Below are 27,650 nucleotides of genomic sequence, written 5' to 3'. Positions count from 1 at the left end.
AAGCAGCAGCTCCTACAGAAGTGCTTTGACTTTCAACCCCACCGTGAATTGAAAAAAAAATCAGCCCCTCTTTTAAGTCTCTTGAGATTCTAGCTGGTCTTCTCTGAGGCAAGTGGACTAATATCTCAGTGGTGGAATGAAAGGTAACAGGACAAGGAAGCCCAAGGAGGGTGAGACCTGAGTTAATACCTCAAATATGATCTACTACAACTTGAACATTTTCCCAAATTAGGTATACTTTACAAGCATCATTTTAATGGTTGCCCAGTATTCTAACCATCAAATATAATTTACCATTCTCTTATTTTTTTAAATTATATTATAAATGATCCATTATGGTTATCTTAGGACATACTCCCCCACCCCACCCCACCCCACCCCAAATCTGTATTATACAATTTACATAATAGTATTTATATTATGTTAAGGCTTTTGTTGCTTATTCCAAATTGCTTTCCAAATAGTTGTAACTGTTTGAGTCTAGAAGGCTGTCGTACTTGCATTAAGCACTGGTAGAGCGCATAAAGACTCCTGCCCCAATCTTGAAAAAGCTGTCTGTATTAGCTGTCACCGCATCCTCACCTCTTACTCATTCCTCAACTCACTGTGGTCTGGCTTCTGCCCAAATCACTCCACTGAATTTGCTTCTGCCAAAGATCTTGTTGCTGAATCTAAGTCCTTCTCTTGTTTGACTTCCCAAAAGCATTTGAGAAGCTTCTATGCTCTCCTAGGTTTCTTCTCCCCATATTCAGTCTCCTTTGCAGGTCTGTCCTCCTCTTTCTAGCCTGCCCATATTTCCCAGGGATCTGTCTTAGGCCTAATCACCTTCTCACTCTAAAAACTCTCTGATACCTGAAAACTGGGTTCACCTCATGGTGGGTGTTGAGCCAAAAGACACAACCAAGCCAAAGATCAGGAGAAGGAAGGATTTATTATTACTTGCAGCAAGTAAGAGGAACACCGGAGATCTCTCCCCGGTAAGAGGTGTCTCCCCCAAACACCAAAACTGAGGAAGTTTTAAGCTAAGGGTATATGTATATTCATGAAGGAGCTTGAACAGAGGAAAATTCAGTATAGAATTGGGGCAAAGGTCGACAGAGTCCAAGCTTTAGTTGAATGAAATTAGGAGGGTCAACATCATCATTCTGTCCTCCACCTGGATAGGGGCCTTAGTTCCTGCAGAACTCAAAGACTATCTCACATTGTCATGTACATCCCTTGAGGAGGACCTAGGACTCTATTTTATTCCTGAATAAAATTTATTTATTTCTTGACTGCTTTTCCTTTGTTCCTGCATTCCCTTACTTTTCTTAAGATCATTATTACTGAGACCTGCTTAAGGGCAAGCATTGTGGCCAGGCTTAGATCACAAAGTGGTTTAGGCCAAAATGGCTTCTCTTATGTCGAAGCCATTCCTGGTTCTCCTTCTCCTGGGACCCCCTAACCTACCTGCTTACATCTCCTCAGGCAATCTCATACATGCCTGCTTCTAAATGCTGATGCCTCCTAAACCTCCAGCTCCATTCTCAGCTCCCTCCAGAGCCCTATGCCCATCTGCTCACTGGACAGGCCACTCCAGTAGGAAGTCCCAAGCCCATCTCAATAGAACAATGTTGAAACTAAACTTACCTTCTTCCTCCACCCCTGCCACCCCTGTATCCCCCATTTCACACCACATGTGAGGTGACCAAGCTAGAGGCATGAGCATTCATGTCTCTCATTCCTCACTTTCAATTAATTTCCCAGTCTTGTTGATTCTAGCTCTAAACGTCTCTCAAATCAGTCCACATGTCCCATGTCCTCTGTCACTATGAGTTCAGGTCTGTATCAATGAATGGTGCCTGGATTACTGGATCAGGCTCCTAACTTGGTTACCTGCCTCTAGTTTTGCTTCCCTCCAACCCAGTTTTGTTTTTGTTTTTGTTTTTTGCCATGCTTCATGGCTTGCAGGATCTTAGTTCCCTGACCAGGGATCGAACCCAGGCAACAGCAGTGAAAGCCCTGAGTCCTAACTATGGGACCACCAGGGAATTCCCCCTCCAACCCACTCTTGACACTGCAAGGATAGTAAGCTTTCTGAAGTGCAAATCGAATTACACCTTTCCCAGCTCATAACCTTGCAGTCTTTCCCCACTGCCTCAGAATAAACTCCAAGCCCCTTGCTTCCTGAGGCAGAGGTATGGGTGTCTGTAAATTTAAAAAATTACCATACAGTAAAATTGATTCTACAGTTCTGTGACTTTTAACACACGTATAGATTCTGAGGCCATCACAACAATCCATCACCCTCCCCCCCAAACCCCTCATGTTATCCCTTTATAGTCAAGCCCTTCCCCATCCCTAACCCCTGAAGACCACTGATCTATTCTCTACAGCTATAGTTTTGTCTTTTCCAAAAAATGTAATGCAATCTTTTGAAAAAAAGCCCCTTAAGGCGGCTTTAATGCTTCTACCTAGCTCTCCTCCCTCACCTCCAACAACTGCCCCTCCCCCGCCCTTGCAATTAGACTGAACTATTTTCAGTTCTTGGGGAGCTCCAAGCTTTCCTACATCTAGGCAACCTCCCCGATCCCTGCCCTTTGGAATAGGGGGCCCCTCCTCTGTTCTGCACAGTGCCTAGGGTTTCCCCATTACAGCACTTCCACGCTGTTGTAATGGCCAGGTTATTTATCGATCTCGTCCATCAGACACTTCCTTCTTCGCAGAGGCCTTGTTTTAGGCACAGCTACAAGTCCAGTTTCCCGCATGGGCCGACACCACCACACACCCACCCTTAAAGCCCCAGTATTCCCCCGGGGTGTCAAGACTTTCGGAGGCCTGCGAAGCCTCAGCAAGCATGTGCACGGGGGAGGGGCGAGGCGCCGCGACCCCGCCCCCTCTGCGCGGCGCTAAGAGCGGGCGGGGCCACGGCCTTTCGCGCGCCCCTCATCCACCGTTTCTGCGCTTGCGCGCTGGAGGCAACCGTTGCCTGGCGCCCGCGGCCCTGAGGTAGGAGCGTCAGCCGCCGACGCCCTCCGCTTTCGGCCTGAGGTAACCGGCCTGGCGGCCCCAGGACGTTCCCGACGCATGGCGGAGTGCTGCGGACGATGCCCATGAAGTTCGCAGTCCTTCTAGTTGCGCTGTTGCTATGGCCTTCGTCCGTGCCGTCGTATCGGAGTGAGTGACCGGCCCGAGGTAGCAGCCACCCCAGGGGACACTGCTGGGGGAACTTCCCGGGTTTCAGGGCCCGTCCGAGACCCGGCTCTTCTTTTTCTTGGTCCTGCGTGCCTCCCCAGCCCCACTGTCCAGGGGCCCTACCTCTGGTACTGAGGTGTGTCCCTGTCCTACTCAGACCCCACCTGCGCGCGACCAGGCAGTGATCCAGGCAGTGGATCCCAAACGTGACCGGGCTGCGCCGGGCTGGGTCCCTGGGGCTGCGGGGGTGACCTCTTCACCCCGGCGGAGACGGTCCTTGCTCCCCTGGCCCCGTTTACCGGAGAGTCGCTGCAGCTGTGATAAAGCGGGGTGGGCCACCTGCGGCCAGAGGGCCCGGGCGGCCGGCTTTGGTTTGGCTGGCTGGCTGGCTGGGCATGGTTTTCACATTTTTAGCCGTGAATGTGAAATGTGATCTTTCGTGACTTGCGCAAAAGTACGAAATTCCAATTTCATTGTTCGTTAAGTTTTCCTGGAACACAGCCAGCTCATTCTTTTGTGTATTGTCCAGGCTGCTTTCCCGCCTTTTAACAGCAGAGTCCAGTAGTTGCCACGGAGACAGGATGGGCTGCAAAGCCTGAACTATTTGCTCTCTGGCCCTTTACAGAAAGAGTTTGAGCCTGTGGTTAAACAGGGGGAGCGTGTGGATTGCGGGCAGCTGTCTGGGACGCTCGCTGACCTCCTATGCACTTCCACAGAGCATCGTCGGGTGCACAGGATTCAAAACCCTAGCTGAGCAGAACTACAGCTTCCCACTTGTCCCCCCCCCCGATGGCTGAAAACTAATAAGGTCATATTCAGGGGTGCTGAGACTATTAACATCACACGGACACCTCGAGGTGTTTGTGTCTGATAGCTGATATTCCAGATGGGACCATGAGGCCTGTTCATCTAGTCTAACGGTAGTTTATTGTAGCATCTAGTAATGTTGGGGTTTCATTTAACTATCTAACTAAATAAAATTTAACTGGTAGGTGTGAAAAAAGTACTAAGGTACACGCTAGCTATGCAGAGCTGTATTTCAGACTTGTTAGAAGGTCTTAGTTAAAAATTAGATTTCAAAAATGAAAACACAGCACAACCTAAGTCATAAATAGTAGTGGATAAAGTTCTGAATAAAGTGCCCTAGATAACTAAAGTTGACCCTTTCAATACTAGCCCTTATGATAGTTGTTTTAAACAAAAGTCTTTGTAAAATTTATCTTTTTTGTGGTAAAGGAACAGAACATACTGAAGAGGATAATTGTCTTAACATGGCTACTTTCTCTGTGAAACTAGGCTTATCATTGTGTTTGATTTAAGTCAGTTATGTATTCTTTATTTTGTATGTCCAGTGTTCCAACAGTGTTGGCAAGAGAGTCATATAAAAGAAATGCTCTCATGCCAAAGTAAAGGCATATAGGTTTTCATAATGAAAAGTGCATCTTTAACAATTTTTTTTTTTAGAATACAAGACAGTTTTGAGGTTATCTTATACAAACATCACAGGTATGTATTAAGTAATTATAGTTGTTGAAAACATCAGTACTTCTTGTAATTACTCATAACGTTTTAGTTACAAGTACTTCTTGTAACTACTCATACCTTTTAAGTATACCTTATACTCTTTTTGAGAGTTGGGTGTACAGCAGTCTACACTCGTCTACATACACATAGATCCTGATGATGCAGGATAAACATCTTTTTACTATGTACTTAAATTTATATACATTTAATTAATTTCCTTATATTTGATTTTTCCTTAGTTTTAGTTGTATTTTTTCAGCTTTAAAAATCATGCCTCTTTAATGCATTGCATTGTACAACTTGCTTTTTTTCTTTTTAAAGAGAATACTTTTTGCTTTTTTAAAAAAGTGTAACTTCTCAAGTAATATTAACATAATAGTTATATATTTAAGTACTATTAACTACTATTAAAATAAATTATATAATTTGCCTTTTATAATTTTAAGTCACTAGATATTCATGGGCCTGAAGCTATAAACGCAAGAATGTGAAATATTAGTTTTAGGGCCTTTTTTTTGGTATCTCATGAATAACTTGTTTTTTCCTAGTCATCTCTTTGGATAAATCAGCAAGAGTAGAGGTAATGATAGAGGATTGTTTTAATAGGGTAACAAAAACTCTTAACTTGGTTCTCTAGGTTTGTGTTAAAAGAAGGCTCGATATGTGAGTCTTTTTTGTCTTTAGGACGGCTTTTGTCCTAATGGACCACAGAAGGCAAGGGAAGTAGTAGTAAGGCAATAATTATTCAAATCTATTGGCAATTGATGGAGTTGAAAAGGAAAAATTGGAAGGAAAAGCAGATTCCTTTTATTTCAAGAACATTAAAAAGGTAAAATTCGCTTGGTTCTGGTGCTGCAAGTTCACTTTTCACTGTTTCAAGGACCAAGGCCATGGCACTTCGGAGAGTCTTTCAAACCTGTGAACGGAATATCATGACACACTTCATTAATGTTTTAGATAATGAGGAGCATGTCTTCTAATGCGAAGGTCCAGAGGGTGGCCTTTGGAGGTATAGTAGTTTCATTAGCCTGTCTATTAATATTTTATGGGGAAAAAGTTCTGTTTTTCTGTTCTTTTGAGCTGTCTTCTGTGTTCTTTTGACAGGATCTCATGTATTTTTTTTTTAATAAATTTATTTATTTATTTATTTATTTTTGACTGTGTTGGGTCTTCGTTTCTGTGCGAGGGCTTTCTCTAGTTGCGGTGAGCGGGGTCCACTCTTCATCGCGGTGCGCGGGCCTCTCACTATCGCGGCCTCTCTTGTTGCGGAGCACAGGCTCCAGACGCGCAGGCTCAGTAGTTGTGGCTCACGGGCCCAGTTGCTCCGCGGCATGTGGGATCTTCCCAGACCAGGGCTCGAACCCGTGTCCCCTGCATTGGCAAGCGGATTCTCAACCACTGCACCACCAGGGAAGCCCAGGATCTCATGTATTTTTAAAGACTTCTTGTTTCCTGACATTAACCAGTTGTATCAAGACCACTTCGTATATTCTGTGTTCTGAATGGGATTAGCCATCCTTTTGAGGAGACAAAGTAGAACATGGTATTAGAGACCAAAGTACCTGGGATGCATATCAGTGCTGGGTGATATTATTATTTAGGTTATTTTACTCAACAGAACTAGAAGAGATATATTTCAAGGTCATGAATTTGTTTTGGTTCTGATTAAATTTTAACATTACTCATTGGATAACTTTCTGATTTTTAACTCTTTACCTAAACTAAATTTGTATTCCTTTTTCAAAATATAATTTAGTGAAGCTGTTTTGGTTATCTGTTGCAGCATAGAAGACCATCCCCAAATTTTATTATTTCTCACGATTCTGTGGGTTGTCTGGACTCAGCTGGGCAGTTTTGCTTCATATGGTAGAGTTGAGGAAGCTCAACTTGGATGAGAACATCCAACATGGCTGCTCGTATTCCAGGGTCTTTCTCTACATGACTTCTCATCTTTGAGTAGTCTAGCCCAAGTGTCTTTATACCATGGCAGCTTGCTTCCAAGAGGGAGCTTTATAAGCCCCCTGTACGCAAGCTCTTATAAAGCCTATGCAGTGTCAGATTTGCTAATGTCCTATAACAGGCCAAGACAATCACATAGGGAGAGCCTGTATTCAGTGGGGGAAGAAAGACACTACCCAAAAACATAAATACCAAGAAGTGCAAAGCCATCAAGTTATATTTCTTCTTTTTTTTTCAGCTTCATTGAGGCATAATTGACTAATAAAATTATAATATATTTAAAGTGTACAATGTGATGATTTGACATATGTGTATGTTGTGAAAGAATTCCCACCATTGAGTTAATTAACACATATCACCTCACATCTTTACATTTATTTTTTATTTTTTAAAGCTTGATGGTATTCACATTGCTTAATTTGTGTCATGATTTATTTATTTATTTATTTATTTATTTATTTATTTATGGCTGTGTTGGGTCTTCGTTTCTGTGCGAGGGCTTTCTCTAGTTGTGGCAAGCGGGGGCCACTCTACATCGCGGTGCGCGGGCCTCTCACTATCGCAGCCTCTCTTGCTGCGGAGCACAGGCTCCAGATGCGCAGGCTCAGTAATTGTGGCTCACGGGCCCAGCTGCTCCGCAGCATGTGGGATCCTCCTAGACCAGGGCTCAAACCCGCATCCCCTGCATTGGCAGGCAGATTCCCAACCACTGCGCCACCAGGGAAACCCCATCTTTACATTTTTGTATGTATCATCAACTGTTGTCACCATATTATACATTAGATCCTCAGGCTTTATTTTTCTTGTAACTGAAAGTTTGTACCCTTTTACCAGCCTCTCTCCCTATTGCCCCTATCCCCAACCCTAACATTACATTTCTTTAACAAGGACATTTAATTAATATAAACATAATTACTTGTTTGTTTTACCTGCCAGCAAAAATTAAAATTTGAGTTAACAAATTATAGGAAAACTGCTGGAAGAATAACAAGATGCAATGTTTCTTTTTGTGATCATCTTTTGAGTACACACCACTAATGAAGCATAGTTATTACAACTTTGATTTGAGTTGGAAGTACTTCAGCTCAGTTATTCAAGTTCATTTTAATTTGAAGGTGTTGGTGTTTTAGCTGGCAGTTCTTACATGATGACAGCTTTCAGGTATTAATTCTTACTTGCAACATTTAACTTCTGTAGAGTATGGGAAGTCTATTCTTTGTGAGCTCATTTCATGACATGGATGGAAAATACAAGCAATTTGTTCTCCAAAGTTAAGACATTCAGCCAGAGTCTGGCCCACCTATAAATGATTCAGTGTGTGCGTGTATGCTAAGCTTTATATACATGAGTTCTTTATTGATAAAGCCATTCTGGTTTTCACTCTTGTGGTAATAAAAATCCTAGTTATATTTGAATCTTTTAAAAGATGAGCATCCATGATTTTGGTTAAATTTTGGGTGCAATCACCAGTTGCTGTATCAAGATTACAGGCCAAGGGCAAAGTAAAAACATATGAGTTCTTAAAGCACAATGACCAGACATATTCCATTGAACTTTAATTTTTTTTGTCATTATGTGAAAAGTTTAAAAATTGATCTTTCCTTCTTTACTGAGCTACTAGGTTTCCCCCAGTTATATGGAACATTTTTCTACTACTTTTAACTTACCAGGTATTTAATGTTATACCAATTTTTTTGTTTAAATTAACAATATTATTGGGCTTTAAGGCCTTAATTTTTTAAAACATAAATTGCATTTTAAGCACATGATCAGATAGCAGCCATCTTATATTGAGAGAGATAGATTTTTTTAGAATTCCATCTTGACTTGTAGTGTTTTTGAGTGTGTTTCTTAGTACTGCCTAGGTATTACATTATGTATACATAACATCACAATCTATTGGTATCAGCATTTTACCAGTTTCAGTGAAATGTAGAAACCTTACCTGCCTTTATGTTCTTTTACCCTCTCCCATTCATAATATAATTGTCATATATATTTCTTTTACATACCTTGAGAACCATATCAGATAGTATTATAGTTTTTGCTTCAACTTTCAAACTTAATTTGGAAAACTCAAGAGGAAAAGAAAAGCTCACTGAATTTACCCATATTTTTCCTCCTTCCGTTATTCTTTCTTCCTTCTCAACGTTCAGGATTCCTTCTTTTATCATTTCCTTTCTGTTTAATGAGCTTCATTTAGTCATTCTTTTAGGGTAGGTCTTCTGGCCACAACTTATCTTAATTTTCCTTCATCTGAGATGTCTTGATTATTCTTTCATTCCTGAAGGATATTTTCCCTTGATAAAGAATTCCTAGGTTGACAGTCCTTTTCCTTTTAACACTTGAGAAATATTATGCCATCTCCTTCTGACCTTCATGATTTCTCATGAGAATTCAAATTGTCATTTAACTTGCTTCTTTCAAGATTTTTTTCTTTGTCTTTAGAGTTTTCAGAAGTTTGACCATGATATGTATTGACATGGATTTCTTTGGGTTTATTCTGTTTGAGATTCACTCAGCTTCTTGAATCTGTAAATTCATGTCTTTTGCCAAATTTGGGAAATTTTCAGACATTAATGAATCTTTGAATGCTTTTTCAGACTTAGCCTTTTTCTTTTTTCCTTTCAAGGCTCAGATGACATGAATGTTAGATCTTTTCATTGTAGTCTCACAAGACCCTGAGGCTCTGTTCAATTTTTTTTTTTTTTCATTTTTTCTCTGTTATTCAGATTGGGTAATTGCTATTGTTCTGTCTTCCACTTCACTGCTTCTTTCCTCTTTTCTGCTGTTGAGCCTACCCATTGAGTTTTTCATTTCAGTTATTGTGTTGTTCAGTTCTAAAATTGAATTCATCCTTATATATTCTATTTCTTTGCTGAGATTTTCTATTTATTTGCTAAGACTTTCTATTTTTCATTTGTTTCAAACATGTCCATAATTGCTTGTTGAAGCATTTTTATGATGGCTACTTCTAAATCCCTGTCAGATAATTTAAACATCTGTATCATCTCTTACATCTCTTTAGCTCTTCTGCTACAGATTTAAATAGACCTCTGACACCACTTCACTGGTGGATGGGGAGTGTTGCGTTGTTACCACAGGGTGGAGAAGAAAGTCCTAGCTCCTTACTTAGTCTTCTCTACTTGAAGAGAAGAGGTATTCACACTTTCAGTGGCATTTCTGTGGGATAAGGGCAGAGGGGTCGGGGCAGCTCAGTGAAGCTTGATGAGGGTGAAAGTCTATGTTCTCCACTCAGCCTTTGCTGGTGGAGGGGTAGGATTGCAGTGTTTTCTGTGGTTTTGGCTTCTTAAAAAATTTTCTGTCTTGCTCGGCTATTCTTTTCCTGGTCCTTTGGCTATGCAGAGAGCAGTCTTTTCTTGGAGCCTTTTTTGTCTGTGTCCATTGGTGCTTCTGGATTGCCAGCATCTCCAGTCCCCAGTCTAGGGTATATGTGGCAAAAAGAAAACCCAGGGAATTCACTGCTGTGTCATTGCTCAGGTCCTGAAGTCCCTAGTTGGTCTCTCTTCCTCTCTCCACCTTTCCAAGTCTTCTTATCTCATGCTTGTCTTGCATATAATGTTCAGGGGTTTTAACTGTGCTTAGTAGTAAGGATATGGGGAAAAATACATGTTTTCTGTCTTTTTGGAAGAGGAAGTCCAGATACATTGTTTTAAAACATTTTATTTGGGGCTTATGGAAGAGGCAGTGTGTTTTACAAGTAAACAAGATACCTAAGTAGGACATGCATGGGAATTATGTGATGACTTGTTTTTATTTTGTTCAAAATATGTTGGAATTAAGCTTACAGTGCTTTTGTCTATATTATTTTCCAGTTTGTGTATAAGGTACTAGTTGTTGGAAAGGAGAGAGAAGTCCTAATTGACTATCAGATATCTATTTAAGTTATTTAGATAGAATTTTATCTGAGTAGTGATTCATAGTACTCTAAATAATTTAGAGAGACTGTAAATAAATTCAGTATTTTGAGAGTTTATCTAAAATTGTCCTTTAATTTTTAATTATTATAGGCAATTAACCGTTATACATTATTTTACTAGCAACATTCTTTTTACTTTAAAATCAGTTTGATGCCAAACCTCAAGTTTTTTTCTTTTAAAAATCTTTAGATAAATACCTATGCTATTAATCTAAAATTGTTTTAGTTTGCAGGTTCATAATTAAGAATGTCAGTAATTATAACCAAGTTAATGTCAAAGTAAAATACAATTCATATTAAGTATTATCAGAGAACTATAAAAGGTAAAGACTCTACACAGAACATTTTAATGGAAGAATTCTGTTGGTCCTTGTGACTTTACAGTATTGTATAAGTTTTATAATAACCAGTTTTTAAGATACCAAGTGTTTGGTTTATAACACATTTCAAGTGAAATCCCATATTCACATTTTATTTATGTGTTGTTCAATACAGTTCTTGAAAAGTTTAGCTATATGGACCTCAAGTGCAAAAACCCAAATTCTGCATAGATTTGGATGTGCCCTATTTGCTTTCCAGTTTTGTATTCTGTGATAACTACACAATCACCATACAAGTAAAACTCATAAAAATACTTTCTTAAGAGTAAAAGTTTTAAAAAGACCTAAAATTGACCAATATTCTTCTGAAATTTTAAATTGTTACATTAAATAAGGAACTTCCCAAAGATATATTAAAATTACCTACTTTTATTATAACCCTATATTTTATTACCCTTTGAAGTAAAGATTTTTCATATTAAAGCTCCCAAATTTGAGGTTATATATCTTTTAAAAGAAATCAACCCCCCCCTGCCCTTTTTTAACCAAAGAAGAAGTGGGAGTGGTTTAGTTTTCCTCTTTATTCGGCTTAGAAACTATTGGTTCTTTGGCCAAGATTTAGGGTGACATGTTTTTTCCTTTTTTAAAATTTTAGTCTCAAAGGAAGTAGGTGTGTTTCTAAATAAGCTTTTTAATGTTAGCATTTTATTACTGTCATTACGTTTTATTGTAATTTTTGGCATGCTGTCACTTTTTAGGAGCATAAAAACTCTCCCCCCACCCTTTTTTTGAGAGTAAGGTTTTTCTGGAAAAAATTGTTAGTTAAAACACTTAGTGCATTTTAGCTTTACTGATTAGAAAATCTCTCCAGAAACAGATAAAGGTGTAGCCTTCGGGATGTTTACAAAAAATACATTTATATATTTCCATTCTTTTAAATAGATGTTGTAGAAGAAATTTTTTTTTCACACCTATTACCAAGTGAAGTTTTATTCAATTAGATATATTCATGCAATTAGATATTTTAATTGGTGCTTAATGGTGCATTTTTAAGAACTTGGGACTTCCCAATATCATTTTCAAAACTTGATTAGTGTACAGTATATTTGCACAGATAACAGAGCACTAAGTTTTCTTGGAGTGGTTTTTTATGCAGTTTCTTGAGCAAATAAAATAAGCCAGTTAATTTACATATGTTAAAACCATTATTTATAGCTTAAAATGAGTAACTAAACCTAAAAATCATATTTTTTAATTAAAAAAAATTTACAATATCTTTGGTCACATAAACCATAGTTTCTTAGCTGTGATGGGGAACCAAACCACTCCCAACTCTTTGGTAGAAGAAGAAAAATCTTATGAGTTCTATTTTCAGATTCATAATCTTAAATTTAAGAAATTTTATATTAACTTCCTCTTTAAAGTAATAAAAGTTATGGCATAATGAAACTGGTAAATATAACTCTTGGTTTATATATGTCTTCAGTTAGCTCTGCTAACTAAAATGAAAATAACATCTTTGATAAAATTAAATTTTATAAATTCTGGTTCTTTAAAAATGATTTTTTAAAATCTGTGTTAATGTCTAGTAACTATAATGCAAAACAGTTACAAAAATGAGATTTTAAATATATAATATATGTAGAGTAAAGTGCACAATCACAATGTATGGCTTAATGAATTTTTATAGTTAATGCTCCTGTGTAACCAGTGCCTAAACCAAGAAACAAAATATTACCAACTAGTTTACAAGCATTATATTTTAATGTATGCAAATATATAAAATCTTGCATAGAAATTTAAATGACTGGAATTTTCTAAATTTCTTGCACATACAAAACTGGGTTTACCAGAAAGAACTTGTATAAAAAAGAAAGGTTTGTAGTACATGCATAACCTTGTATAGAAAGGTTATGCACATAACCACATGAGTCATTAGGTTAATCAAATAAAATTCTTGACAGTGACAGATCAAACTGCTTATATTTTTCATCCATCTGATAAAGTATACTAATAAAAAACAGCCATGAACACTCTATGACATACATCACAGCAAGATTCTTTTTGACCCAGCTCCCAGAGAAATGGAAATAAGTACACAAATAAACAAATGGGACCTAATGAAACTGAAAAGCTTTTGCACAGCAAAGGAAACCATAAACAAGACCAAAAGACAACCCTCAGAATGGGAGAAAATATTTGCAAATGAAGCAACTGACAAAGGATTAATCTCCAAGATTTACAAGCAGCTCATGCAGCTCAATAACAAAAAAACGAACAACCCAATCCAAAAATGGGCAGAAGATCTAAATAGATATTTCTCCAAAGAAGATATACAGATGGCCTACAGACACATGAAAGAATGCTCAACATCATTAATCATTAGAGAAATGCAAATCAAAACTACAATGAGATATCATCTCACACCGGTCAGAATGGCCATCATCAAAAAATCTAGAAGCAATAAATGCTGGAGAGGGTGTGGAGGAAAGGGAACACTCTTGCACTGTTGGTGGGAATGTAAATTGATACAGCCACTATGGAGAACAGTATGGAGGTTCCTTAAAAAACTACAAATAGAACTACCATACGACCCAGCAATCCCACTACTGGGCATATACCCTGAGAAAACCATAGGTCAAAAAGAGTCATGTACCAAAATGTTCACTGCAGCTCTATTTACAATAGCCAGGACATGGAAGCAACCTAAATGTCCATTGACAGATGAATGGATAAAGAAGATGTGGCACATATATACAATGGAATATTACTCAGCCATAAAAAGAAATGAAATGGAGGTATTTGTAATGAGGTGGATGGAGTTAGAGTCTGTCATACAGAGTGAAGTAAGTCAGAAAGAGAAAAACAAATACAGTATGCTAACACATATATATGGAATCTAAGGAAAAAAAAAAAAAAAAAGGCCATGAAGAACCTAGTGGCAAGACGGGAATAAAGACACAGACCTACTAGAGAATGGACTTGAGGATATGGGGAGGGGGTGGGGTGAGATGTGACAGGGTAAGAGAGTGTCATGGACATATATACACTACCAAATGTAAAATAGATAACTAGTGGGAAGCAGCCGCACAGCACAGGGAGATCAGCTCGGTGCTTTGTGACCACCTAGAGGGGTGGGATGGGGAGGGTGGGAGGGAGGGAGATGCAAGAGGGAAGAGAAATGGGAACATATTGTATATGTATAACAGATTCACTTTGTTATAAAGCAGATGCTAACACACTATTGTAAGGCAATTATACTTCAATAAAGATGTTTGAAAAAAAAAAAAAAAAAAAACAGCCTTCCCTTAAACTCTAGTATTGTAATGCTGCTACCAAGAAAGAATTGTCAGTTAAAACATCAACAATCTCAAATTAAAATTAAAGAATTAGAATAGAGAATACATCAGATAACTGTATATTTAACAACAAAACAATTTAAAAAATTACAAGTAACCCCAAACAAGATAATTTGACTGTTCATTAATTGGAGTAGAATGTAGTAAAATTATACAAAGGCAATTGTAATATTTAACCTTGTTATTGTGTAAATACTTTTATGCTAAGTTTTAACATTAATAAGTTGTTATTGACAGAACCAATAATTATACCAGTTTTAATCAAGATTTTCAGCTACAGTAATAGTTGTATGGTTTATCGTGTTACAAAAAGGAATGCAGTTATAATTTAGATAAGGGGTTTAAAATTAAAGTAAGTGTGCCTTAATGTTAAAATTCAGTTGGAAAAGAACAGTAAAAATTAATGTCTTTACATATATATTTTCTAGTTCTGTTGACTAAAATGGCCTAAGAACAATGTCAGTCCATAAAGCCAATCTTGAAATGCACCTCTAGCCCACAGACTTTTGTCTCTAATATTGTGTTCCACTAAAAGAAACCAGAATTTCTTGAAAGGATACCTGATTTTCTTAGGCAGATTATACTTAGGCAGATAAAGTACAGATTGGAGGGGTAAGGGTAGAAGTGGGGTAGGAGATGGGAGGGAGGCAGGCAGCAGTAACTGCCAGATAGCAAGCAAGGATGTTTTGAAAATTCAGAGGCTCCCTCAAAAGGACACAAGAGGCAGCTTACAGTGGCTCCAACTGACTAAATTGTGACCATTTGAACATAAAAAAAGAAAAGATAATATTATAAGTTAAGACTGTAAAAAGCCTATGAGTCATAATGAAACTCAAAAATATAAGACCTATTTTTCAAATAATGAATACTTAGGTGAATTTTATTCTAATATTTAAAGATATTATTTACATTTAATTTTATTTATGTTCCTAAGGTAAGCAAAAGGGTTTCCATACACAAAAACAAATACAAATCAATGCTTACAAAAAGACCATACTTTCTTCCTGTAGAGTATTTATAGACAGGCTCATGATTCTTTTGCTGCTATCCCAGAGGCTCCCCTGCCAACAGGATTCACATATTAGAAGATAAGCTACCATATTGTTTCAGAAGTCAATGAAATGTGTCAAGATGGTCCATTCACACTAAGGAGCACTCCCAACTGATCCTGATGGCTATACCACACAGGATAAAGAGAACTTGATGCTCCAAAGCCAAGTGAATTTAACCTTTTATATGTGCTTAATATATATATAGAATTATACTTTCTCCTTAAATTTATTTGCTTATTGGTAGGTTTACCAGTTGTTGCTGGTTGCTACCTTAAATTCTCTTCTTGCCCTATGTGGTTCTTGAAAAGAATGGAGTAGATAAAAACATTCCCAAAGACAATGTTAGAAGCCAAGGACTTACACACCAGGTCTTCTGCTTTCCTGGTCCAAAATAATCTTACTTTGTAAATTTCATTTGCAACATTTAGTCTTAGGAGGTAAAATGAAAAATAATTTATTTGTGTTGCTTACTCTTCAGATGAAAAATAATGTTCCAGATTCTTGGATTTGTGGCTTCAAGGCCAAGAAAATTTAATGACTTAAAAATGTATGAGGCATATCTTAATAAAAAAATTTTTTAAACACTGATCAAGTATAGTAGTATGTATAGTATGATTGTAGTTATGTAAATATATATAACTTGAAAGATGTTATAAAATGTATATAGCATGGCAATACTCCTCAAATTGATCTACACATTCAACACAGTCCCTATCAAAATCCTAGCCTGCTTTTTTTGTAGAAATTAACAAACTGATACTAAAATTGCTATGGAGTTGCAAGAGACCCAGATACCCATAACAATCCTGAAAAAGAACAAAGTTCAAGGAGATTTCGAAATTTAGTATTACAGCTGCAGTAATCAAGACCGTGTAGTACTGGCATAAGATTAGACATATACATATAGGAGTTTGGGATTAACATATACACACTACTATATATAAAATAGATAATCGACAAAGACCTACTGTATAGCACAGGAAACCCTACTCAATAATCTGTAATGACTTATATGGGAAAAGAATCTGAAAAAGAATAGAGGTGTATATATACATATAACTGAATCACTTTGCTGTATACCGGAAACTAACACAGTATTGTAAATCAAGTATACTCCAGTATAAAATAAAAATTAAATTTAAAAAGAAAGAAGAGAATAGAAAATATAAAAGTGTGCCACACATTAAAAAAAAAAAATAAAGAATAGACATATATATTAATGGGATTGAATTGAGAGTCCAGAAAGGAACTCTTACACTTATGGTCAATTGATTTTCAACAAGGATGCCAAGACAATTCAGTGGGGAAAAGAAGAGTCTTTTCAGCAAATGGTGCTCGGACACAAGGAAAAGAAAATGAAGTTAGACCCTTACCTCAAACCACATACAAAAATTAACTCAAGCTGGATCATAGATCTAATGTAAGAGCTAAAACTATAAAACTCTTAGATGAAAATGTAGGTGTAGATCTTTGTGTCCTTGGATTTGGCAGTGGTTTCTTAGATATGACACCAGAAGCATAAGCAACAAAAGAAAAAAAAAAGATAAATTGAACTATATCAAAATTTAAAACTTCTGTGCTACAAATGATAACTTTAAGAAAGTAAAAAGACAACTTACAGGGGCTTCCGTGGTGGCGCAGTGGTTGAGAATCTGCCTGCCAATGCAGGGGACACGGGTTCGAGCCCTGGTCTGGGAAGATCCCACATGCTGCAGAGCAACTAAGCCCGTGCCCCACAACTACTGAGCCTGCGCGTCTGGAGCCTGTGCTCTGCAACAAGAGAGGCCGCGATAGTGAGAGGCCCGCGCACTACAATGAAGAGTGGCCCCCGCTCGCTGCAAGTAGAGAAAGCCCTCGCACAGAAACGAAGACCCAACGCAGCCATAAATAAATAAATAAATAAAAGAGAACTCACAGAGTAGGAGAAAATATTTTCAGATCATATAAATGATAAGGGACTGGTCTCCAGAATATATAAAGAATTCTTACGACTCAATAATAATAAAGCAACTCAATTAAAAGCTGGGGAAACTCAGAATAGACACTTCTCTAAAACAGATATACAAATGGTCAACAGGCTCATGGAAAGATGCTTAATATCATTAGCTGTTAGAGAAATGCGAGTCAAAACCACAGTGAGATAGGACTTCACACCCACAGAGATGGCCATATCAAAAGGACAGACAATAACAAGTATTGGAATCATATGGAGAAATTAGAACCCTCATATACTGCTGGTGAGAATGCAACTGCTTTGGTAGTTCTTGAAAGGATTAAACATAGTGTCAGTTCCACTCCTAGGCATGTACTCAAGAGAAATGAAAATGTATTAATACATCCACACAAAAACTTGTACATGAATGTTCATAGCAGCATCACTTATAATCACTAAAAAGTAGAAATGACCCAAATGTCCATCAACTGATGAATGAATAAACAAAATACGTTACATCCGTACAATGGTCTATTATTTGGCCATAAAAATGAATGGCATACTGATATATGCTACAACATGGATGACCTTGAAAATATTATGCTAAGTGAAAAAAGCTAGTCACAAAAGAACACATATTGTATGATTTCATTTATATGAAATGTCTTGAATAGGCATTTCATAGAGAGACAGAAAGTAGATTAGTGGTTGCCTAGGGCTGAGGGGTAGGGGTGGGCCTCTTTTTGGGGTGATGTTTTAAATTTAGATTGTGGTAATGGTTCCACAACTGTGGCTATACTAAAAACCGTTAAATTGTATACTTTAAAATATGTAATAGAGAAACCATGAAGATATTTTAACATTGCCTAAGATTATAATTTTCTTAAAGTTATGTTAATGTGATGTTATTTTAGAGATTGATAAAATCCAATAAAAGAAAATTAATAGAACATAAACAAATTCAGTTAAATTTATGTGATCTCAACTTATATTATGCCCTTTAGTAAGAACCAGTTAGAAGTTCGGGGGCTTCCTGAAAATTGGAGCTGTTTAACGACAATGTTTATGATGTTGTTTTAGATAAACTTCAGATGTAGAAATTTAGAAAAATATGGTTAAAGCAGTATCTTTTATTATAAAAAAACTGCCTGCTTTGCCTAAAATAAGAACTGTTTTTACTTGTCCAGATTTTCTCCCTAATTATTTTTGGACTATTATCCAAAAGCAAACAAACAAAAAGCAAACTTAAACCAAACCAAAACAAAGAAACAATAAAAAACAGTCTTTAGACCAGCAGATTTATCTTAAACATAACATGGAGTTTAGTTTTCCTCTACAGCATTCTTCTTTAGAAATTTTTTTGCGTGTGATTATTTCCTTAAGGTAAGTTATGGGAAGTACAATTAATTTACATACTTGCCAGCATTTGGTTCATTCATTTAATCATTCATTTAACAGATGCCTTTTGACTGTCTACTATGGTGCTAGGCACTGGTTAGAACAGGGGAAACAGAAAACAAAGCAGACATGGTCACAGCTCTCAAAGAGCTTATAATATGTAGCAGTTAGCAAACATTAAATATATACATAGTCAAAATTATCCCAAGTTTTATAAAGAAAAGACCAGCATGCTAGAGAGAGACTAATGAAAGATCTGGGGATCAGAAAGTAAGGAAGTTACTTCTTTTACTAAAGAAGTAACATACGCACATGACAATCCTAGGTTTTATTGTTTAAAAATTTTTTTTGCCTAATTGGTAAAAGAAAAATTGTTTTTAACTTGGCGTTTGTTTATGGATAGTGAATTTTAGCAAGTTTTCATGCTAATTGACTTTTATGTTATTCCTTAACCCTCTTCTTCCTCCTTTAATTGACGATTCTGTGAGGAGGAAGTGTGTATTTTGAATGTATTGTTTGTTGATTGAAGTTTTATATTTCATTACTCATTTTAAATCATGATTTTATTATTTTCCTCAGAATAAACTCAAAATCAATTAATTTGCTTTTTTACCTCTGTCTGAAGTGAATATATTCCTTCGTAGGTCATTGACTGTCAGTTCCTACCCATACGTGTGTTAAGAAAACGTTAGGGACTTCCCTGGTGGTCCACTGGTTAAGACTGTGCTTTCACTGCAGGGGGCGCAGGTTTGATCCCTGGTCAGGGAAGTAAGATCCCACAGCGTGGTGTGGGAAGGAGAGAGAGAGAGAGAGAGAGAGAGAAGGAAAGAGAGAAAGAAAGAAAACATGTTAAATTTGGATCAGTTATTTTTAATATTGCCAATACATCTTAATACATGAAAGGGATATATTTTGGTCCAGTTGACAGTAGAGCAAAATTTTGTATATTTTACCTATTTATTTATGATATTTTAGTATTCACGTGTATTTAAAAATAGAGCTGTATTCCTTCAGAACAATTTTATTATCATACTTTTACTATTTTGCCAGCATCCTAGTGTCATCTTTTTATGACAACATTGTGTAGTTGTTATGTGTACCTGCTTGAAGTAAGGCAGCCTGTGTTTGAATCCCTTATTACCACTTATAAATTAAATATAATATCAGGCAAATTACTTATCCTTTCTAGGTGTCCTCCTTTTCCTCTTTATAAAAACACTTCACTGGACTTCTCTGGTGGCGCAGTGGTTAAGAATCCGCCTGCCAATGCAGGGGACACGGGTTCGAGCCCTGGTCTGGGAAGATCCCACATGCTGCGGAGCACCTAAGCCCGTGTGCCACAACTACTGAGCCTGCACTCTAGAGCCCACGAGCCACAACTACTGAAGCCCGTGAGCCACAACTACTGAAGCCCGCACGCCTAGAGCCCGTGTTCCACAACAAGAGAAGCCACTGCAATGAGAAGCCCGTGCACTGCAACGAAGAGTAACCCCCGCTCACTGCAACTAGAGAAAGACCGCTCGCAGCAGCAAAGAGCCAACACAGCCATAAATAAATAAATTAATTAATTAATTAATTAATTTATTAATTTAAAAAAACATTTCACATCCAAAGCCTTTAGTATAGTGCCTGGCACATAGTAATCGCTCAGTCAGTCAGAGCTGTTATGGTCTTTTCAATCACTGTTTTCCAATTTCCCCTTCAGATTTCATGCTACTTTTGTTCCTACAGTTTTACTATTTTGTTTACTTTTCTGTTATTTCTGTCATGTGACTAATTCTCCCTGTACTATTTCAAGAAGAAAAGTGCAGACAGTCCCAAGCTCAGCTATTGATATAATCTCCATATCTGTGATTCCTGTTAAACCTCAAGCCTGCATTAGCAGGTAGCCATCCTGCTTAGTTGAGGCACTTTCCAGGCAGCATTATGGCTTCTCAGGGTGGAAGAGATTCTTACTTTAGCCACATTCTAAGACATTGCAGTGTTTGGTTGGATCACTAACTGGTGAACATAGAGGGAATATTATAAAGTACACCAGTGTAGACAGCAAATATCCAAAGTATAATAACCAAACTTCTAGCAGAGTAGTCTGGTCTTTGTAAGAATTTGAATTTTGTTCATCTTTCTAGCACCTCCTGAAGAATGGGGAATAGCAGATTTTCACAGCAGCCAGGGCCATTTGTAGGGATATTTGAGCCTTGATTATCTTTTACTACCTTGCTTTGTGAACATTTAAAAAAATTTTTTATTTTATATTGGAGTATAGTTGATTTACAATGTTGTGTTAGTTTCAGGTATACAGCAAAGTGATTCAGTTATACATATACATATATCTATTCTTTTTCAGATGCTTTGTGAACAATTTTATAATGATCAAATTGACTGGCAAGACCAGTCAATATGAAATATGTAGATGTTTTTGGAGGAAAAAAGCAGGAGGTGGGAAGTGTGTGCGGAGAGGATGGATTTAACAATAGACCAGTGTATAGACAAAGAGTACATGAAGAGGGGAGGAAAAGCAAGGTAGAAGGTAGGGTGCTCTGTTTTTAGGCAGCCATGAACAGGATTTTTAGTGTTGCCTGAGTTTCAGTATAAAGGGATTATGAGTACTTCAGTTCTTTTAGGAATCAACTAGCAATAAGTATCACCTATTTCTGTCCTTTGACAGTCTAATTTGCCTAATAGTGACCTGGGTATCCTATATACTACTTTGAGAAGAGACAAGTTAATTAAAAATTGAATGTTTAGCAGACTGTAATCTAATAGCAATGTCTTTTAAGAAGCATTTAAACCACTGTTGGTTGCAGACTTTAGATTTGCTTGTGAATAGTTGCCCAGAATTGAAATTTTTCCAAAACAGGTTTTTAAAAACATTTTATCATGGAGAAGTTTAAATATATACACAAGTAGAAAGAATGGTATAATCTTCATATATCTATAACCAGTTTCAACTATTATTAACCTATGATTAATCTTGTTTCATTGATATTTCCACCCACATTCCTTTCCACCATACCTCCTTGATCCCTCTCCCCAAGGCTTGGTCCCTCTCCCCAACTCCTAAGACTTGGATTATTTAGAAGCAAATTCCAGACATCACATAATTTTATCAGTAAATATTTCAATATAAAGCACTAAAATATAAGTACCTTAAAAAACTACAAAATGTGAATTTCACACCTAAAAAGATAATAGTTTCTTAATATTATCAAATATCTGGTCAGTGTTCAGACTTTCCTGATTCTCTCTTTTCCAGTTTAATTGAATTCAGATTCAAATAAGATTCATGCATGTAATTCATTGATATGTCTGTTAATTCTCTTTTAATCTGTAGTTTCTCCTTCATCTCTATTTTTCCCCTTGCAGTTGTTGAGGAAATTGGATCATATGTCCTATAGTTTCCCGTAGTCTAGATTTTGCTGAGTATATGCCCATGGTGTACTTTATATTTTCTTTTGTTGTCTCTTGTACTTTCCATACATTGTTAGTTAGATCTAGAGAAACTTGTTAGATTCAGGTTTGACCTTTTTTGGAGGCCACTTCATAGGTGGTACTGTGTTCTTTTATCAGGAAGCATATGTCTGATTGTGTCTTTTGTGATGTAAATAATCATTGATACATTGCAAAATAATTATATTCTAATTATAAATGGCTTCTTCATTTATTAGCTGGAATAATTCATAAATTGAAACCTTCCCTCACCTTTAGCTGTATTTCAATATGCAGTTGCATCTATTTCTGTATTTTCTGTTCCATTCATCTGTCTATTCATGTACAATGCTATACTATTTTTATAATAGAGGCTTTGTAATATATTTTAATGTATAATAGGGCTAGCCTCTTGTCTTTCTGGCTATTCTTACTCTGTTCAAATGAACTTTATAATCTATTTTTATAACTTCATTAATATTATTAACATATTAATGATATTTTACTAGGAGCATATTAAGTGTAAAATTAACAGAGAATCTGACATCTGAGCATCTTTATTTTGAATCTTCTGGTCTTAGAACATGGTATGTCTATTTGTTGAAGTTTTCATTATGTCTTTCAGAAGATTTTACTATATTCCTATATCAGTTTTCTGTGACTGCTATAACAAATTACCACAAAGTTGGTGTCTCAAAACAACAGAAATTTATTCTCTCACAGTTCTAGAGGCTAGAAATCTAAAATCAGCTTTACTGAGCCAATATTAAGGTGTAGGGCAGAGTTGTGGTCCCTCTGCAAGCTCTAGGAGAAACTATTTTCCTTGTCTCTCATTCTTTACCTTATGGCCGCTTCACTCTAATCTCTGCCTCCTCTTCTGTGTTACTTTCTCCTCTTCTGTGTGTGTTTCAAATATCGCTCTGTCTCTCTCTTATAAAAACACTGGATTTAGATCCTTCCCAGCTAATCCAGGTTAATCTCCTTTGTCAAGATCCCTAACTTAATCACATCTGCACGGACCCTTTTTTCTTTTCTTTTAAAAAATTTTTGTTTATCTACCTCTCTGTTCCCCCCACCACCAGTTTTATTGAGTTATAATTGACATACAGCACTGTATAAGTTTAAGGTATACAGAATAGTGATTTGACTTACATACATCATGAAATGATTACCACAGTAAGTTTAGTGAACATCTGTCATCTCATATAGATACAAATTAAAGAAATAGAGAAAAAAAATTTTCCTTGTGAAGAGAACTCTTAGGATTTACTCTCTTAACAACTTTCATATATAATGTACGTCAGCGTTATATTTAGCGTATTGTACATTACATCCCTAGTCCTTATCTTATAACTGGAAATTTGTACCTTTTGACTGCCTTCATCCAATTCCCCCTCCCGCCCACCCCCACCTCTGGTAACCATAGATCTAATCTCTTTTTTCTGTGAGTTTGTTTGTTTGTTTGTTTTTGAAGTATAATTGACCTACAGCACTATGTTAGTTCCTGTTACATAGTACAGTGATTGGATATTTCTGTACATTTCAAAATGATCACCACCATGAGTCTAGTCACCATACAAAGATATTACATAATTATAACTATATATTATAACTATATTCCCCATACTGTATATTTCATACCTGTGACTCGTTTATTTGTAAGGTAACATTTACAGGTTCCAGGGATTAGGACCTGATCTCTGGATGTCTATATTCAGCCTAGTATAATTCCTCATATAAATTTTGGACATGTCTTTTTAAATTTATGATTTGATATTTTCTTTCATTTTTTGTTATCATAATAGCATCTTCTTTCTCATTTTATCTTCTAACTGGTTTATATTTGTATATTGATTTTTGTGTGTTGATTTTATAACGTGCTACTTTACTAAATTCTCTTACTCCATGTAGTAGCTTTTCAATGGATTCTTTTGTGTTGTCTCGATGTATAATTATATCATCTGCATATAAAGATAGTTTTATCTTTTTCTTCCCAATTCTCATGCTTCTAGTTATCTTATCTAATTACATTGACTGATACCTCCAACATGATGTTAAATAGTAATGGAGATATTAGTATTCTGATCTTGTTCCTTATCTTTAGCAGGAGAGCTTCTAGTGTCTTTTTACTAAATAGAATCCAAAACCTATTTCTTTTTAGGGATTTAAATTTATATTTTAAAATGAGAAATGTAACCAGTTTTGCCTTCATAGAGAATAATATTATCTTATATAGTGCTCTGTAGCTTTTCAAGTGTTTTCAAATAACTAATTTATTTAGTTCTGTGAGATAAAAGGGCAGATATAGTATCTTAATTTCATAGTTAAGTACATGTTCAGAGAAATTAGGTAGTTACCTAAGGTCATGATGCTAGAAACTGGTAGAACCAGGACCAGAATGAAAGGTTTTTTGACTGCACTAGGCTACAAATTCATTTTACTTAATATTTTCCTTCAGGAAAACTCTAGATTCAGGACAATGCATTTTATAAATATAAGAATACATAAATAAGTTATTTTCCTTTTTAAAATGTGACTTTTAATGGTTTACTATGTTAAGTGATTGTGTGTGTGTGCTTAGAGAGTAAAACATTATAGATAAGTCTAATGACCCCTTTAATAACCAACTTCAGTCCCATTCCCTCTCCTCTGGGGCAAATGCCCACATGAATTTGGTATGTCATGCTTCTAATCCATTAAAAAATGTTCTCAATTCACAGACAAATGTATGATGCTATGTCACTGATTCATAAAAATTATAAGGATAATATATAAATCTACCTTATATTCTATATCTTTCTTTTTTCACCCATCATCATCAAATGGACCTCGGGGTATGCAAGACTTTTCTGAACATGACATAATACGCAGAGTCTCCTTTTAGAATCTAGATCTCTAGTAGACAAGTCTAGTGTCTTTCCACTATCATTTTGACTCACTAAACTGTTCTGGTTAAGATTTTTAAAATTTAGAAATATAATTTCAATTTTGATTAAAATTCCATCTGGTCTTTCTAAGTTGTAACAGATGAGTTAAGGAAGAGAGGAGGTAAATCGTTTTTGGACTATTTTGTGCTTGCCAAAGAGCTGAATAAAAGTGCCTCCTGAGCAGAAAGTTTGTTATTTCATTTTGCCTGCAGAGGGAGGGTTCAGATAGAAGTTATTCATTAGTGTTTGGGAAAAAGTGACTTACTTCCTTGAATTAAATCAGTTTGTATCCATGATAGTGGCGAAGTCAATTCAAAATTACTTGTAACACAAAATCCTAGCACTTAAAATTATAAACTTCTGACTCTGGAGTTGGGGAGTTGAGCAGAATTTCAGAATATGTTATTCAATAATCTTTTCCGTTTTCCACATTGGAAATGAGAGGCTTCACCACTCAGATACTGCAAAATACCAGTATAAATAGAACTGCCATTTTGTTGTAAGAGTAAAATGTTGATGATTTAAACCAGGAATCAGTAAACTTTTTCTGTAAAGGGCCAGGTTGTATTTTCAGCTTTGTAGGCCATATCGTCTCTGTTCCAACTATTCAACTCTACTGCTGCAGCCAAAAGCAGCCATACACAATACATAAACAAAGGGGCAAGACTGACTGAGTTCCAAAAAAACTTTATTTATGAAAATATTTGAGTGGATGTGACCCACAGGCTGTAGTTAGATTTTTGCTGGGTTGAAGGCAGTGGTACACTGGTAAATGTTTAACAACTGGCTTTTCCGAGAGGTGGGTACACCCTGACTTACAGCGTTTGCCCATTTACGTGAGGCAGATACTCTCACCATGGTTGATTTCAAACTACCTACTTGACATCACTCTTCAGGGAGGGGAAAGAGATAAACAGTGGCATACCATTATATAGCATTTATAACATACTAGATGTAAATAACCTCAAGAGCATAAATAATAGTAAAATGAAATAAAATAAAAGTGATAAGTTTTGAATATTACCTTGTTTTGAATACATAATTGTAAATTCAGATAATTTAATTTTTAACAATGTCTGTGTTTACCATCTGGCTCACAAAATTCCTAAAAATTTAATAATTGGCTCTGGTGAGCCACTGTAAGCCTACTACGGCACACCGCTGTGTTAGAGAACATAACCAAGAATTTTGTTTTAATAAGTTGCCTACTGAACCATAAGCTATATGGGAGAGTAAAAGCAAAGAGATATAGAGAATTGTGTTAATATGTAACTTTTGCACTAATTTTGCTCATCTGTTTTAATAAGAATCTGAAGAAATAATTTTGTTCCTGTAAATGAGAGTTGACTGTGTCAAAGGTGCTTTATTTCTTGGTTCTTTATCTCAACTTTTAAGTGATGGCATATGAAGTAAATTTAGGTGAGTAGATTCTGTCAATATGACATACATAATAATAAATGTTACTTATTGTTTGGTTTTTTGCCTTAAGGAATAACTGTGACGCCTGACGAAGAACAAAACTTGAATCATTACGTACAAGTTTTGCAGAACCTAGTACTAAGTGTTCCCACTAAGGAGCCAGGTCGTCAGAAAAAATCAAAGTCTCCAAATAATGCTGATTTTGTAGGATCGAGGGTATCAAAATTTAAGGAGGTAAAGTTTACACGTGATGAAGCTCCAGCCGAGAATGATGTTTTAATCAATCCTGTCAGTGAAGAAACTACAGCTTTCCCTACTAGGGGCTTAACACTAGAAATAGAGAAGAAAAAACATACTAAAAGTACAGCTTTCTGGTCAATTAAACCAAATAACATTTCTGTTGTTTTACATGCAAAAGAACCTTATATTGAGAAAGAAGAGCCAGAGCCAGAGCCAACTGTACGTCAAACTGAGACACCAAAGCAATTGCCAAGTGTTACTGAATCATTTACAAGTCAAGGTGTCACCTCTTTAAGTAGGAACACTGACTTGGATACTGCCACAGAAGAAGATGTTCCTCAGCTCTCAGGCGACTATGAAATGGAAAATCCTGAACCACACCATTTGTATAATGAAGACATTTTGAAAAAAATTGCAGATATTGGTTCACAGGTGCAACAGGTACCTCTTCCTGAGAGCTTCAAGCCAGAATATAGAGCAGACATTCGAGCCTCTAAAGAACACCTAAAAAGAAGCCTTGCTCTAGCAGCAGCAGCAGAACATAAATTAGAAAAAATGTATAAATCCCAGATGTTACCACTAGGACAAAGCAGTGATGGAGTTGATGACATTGAAACTGTTATTAACATGCTGTATAATTCTAGATCTACATTACCTGAGTATTTAGATATTAAATATGTTCCACCAGAGATGAGAGGAAAAGCTACTGCAGTATTCAATATATTAAAAAAAATATTATGTGTAAGTCAAGGAGAAACTCAAAACCTCATTAGGAAGTTATTAAACAATAACATAAAACTTTTAAAACTACTTGATATTCATGACAAAGTTGATCTAAGCTAACTGTGCATTCATTCACAGGGGAAATAAGCATATTAGTGATGTAAAAGTTGTATAAAAATATTTTCTATTGTAGTTCAATGTGCTAACATCTTTATATGTCATGTATTATGAAAAGTTTTCATATACACTAAAA

The 27,650-nt window shown here is 36.4% G+C and overlaps 2 protein-coding genes across 2 annotated transcripts in view; both read left to right on the top strand.

Moving 5' to 3' along the window:
* The first annotated feature begins 3,034 nt into the window (after positions 1-3,034).
* Positions 3,035-27,650, top strand: SPESP1 (sperm equatorial segment protein 1). The gene is made up of 2 exons (XM_057544313.1): positions 3,035-3,156; positions 26,505-27,650. The coding sequence occupies exons 1-2, from the start codon at positions 3,087-3,089 to the stop codon at positions 27,515-27,517; spliced, it is 1,083 nt and encodes a 360-aa protein (XP_057400296.1). The 5' UTR covers positions 3,035-3,086; the 3' UTR covers positions 27,518-27,650.
* NOX5 (NADPH oxidase 5) overlaps positions 3,098-27,650 on the top strand; it is an 89,789-nt gene continuing 65,236 nt past the window's right edge. The window contains exon 1 of the mRNA XM_057544312.1: positions 3,098-3,174. The gene's annotated coding sequence lies outside the window, so the exon portion shown is untranslated. The remainder of the gene's footprint in view (positions 3,175-27,650) is intronic.

This window comes from Balaenoptera acutorostrata, chromosome 3 (assembly GCF_949987535.1).
Source record: "Balaenoptera acutorostrata chromosome 3, mBalAcu1.1, whole genome shotgun sequence".
Taxonomy (NCBI): Eukaryota; Metazoa; Chordata; class Mammalia; order Artiodactyla; family Balaenopteridae; genus Balaenoptera; species Balaenoptera acutorostrata.
The sequence above is the reverse complement of the archived record's forward strand: the minus strand, read 5'-3'. Positions and strand labels throughout refer to the sequence as shown.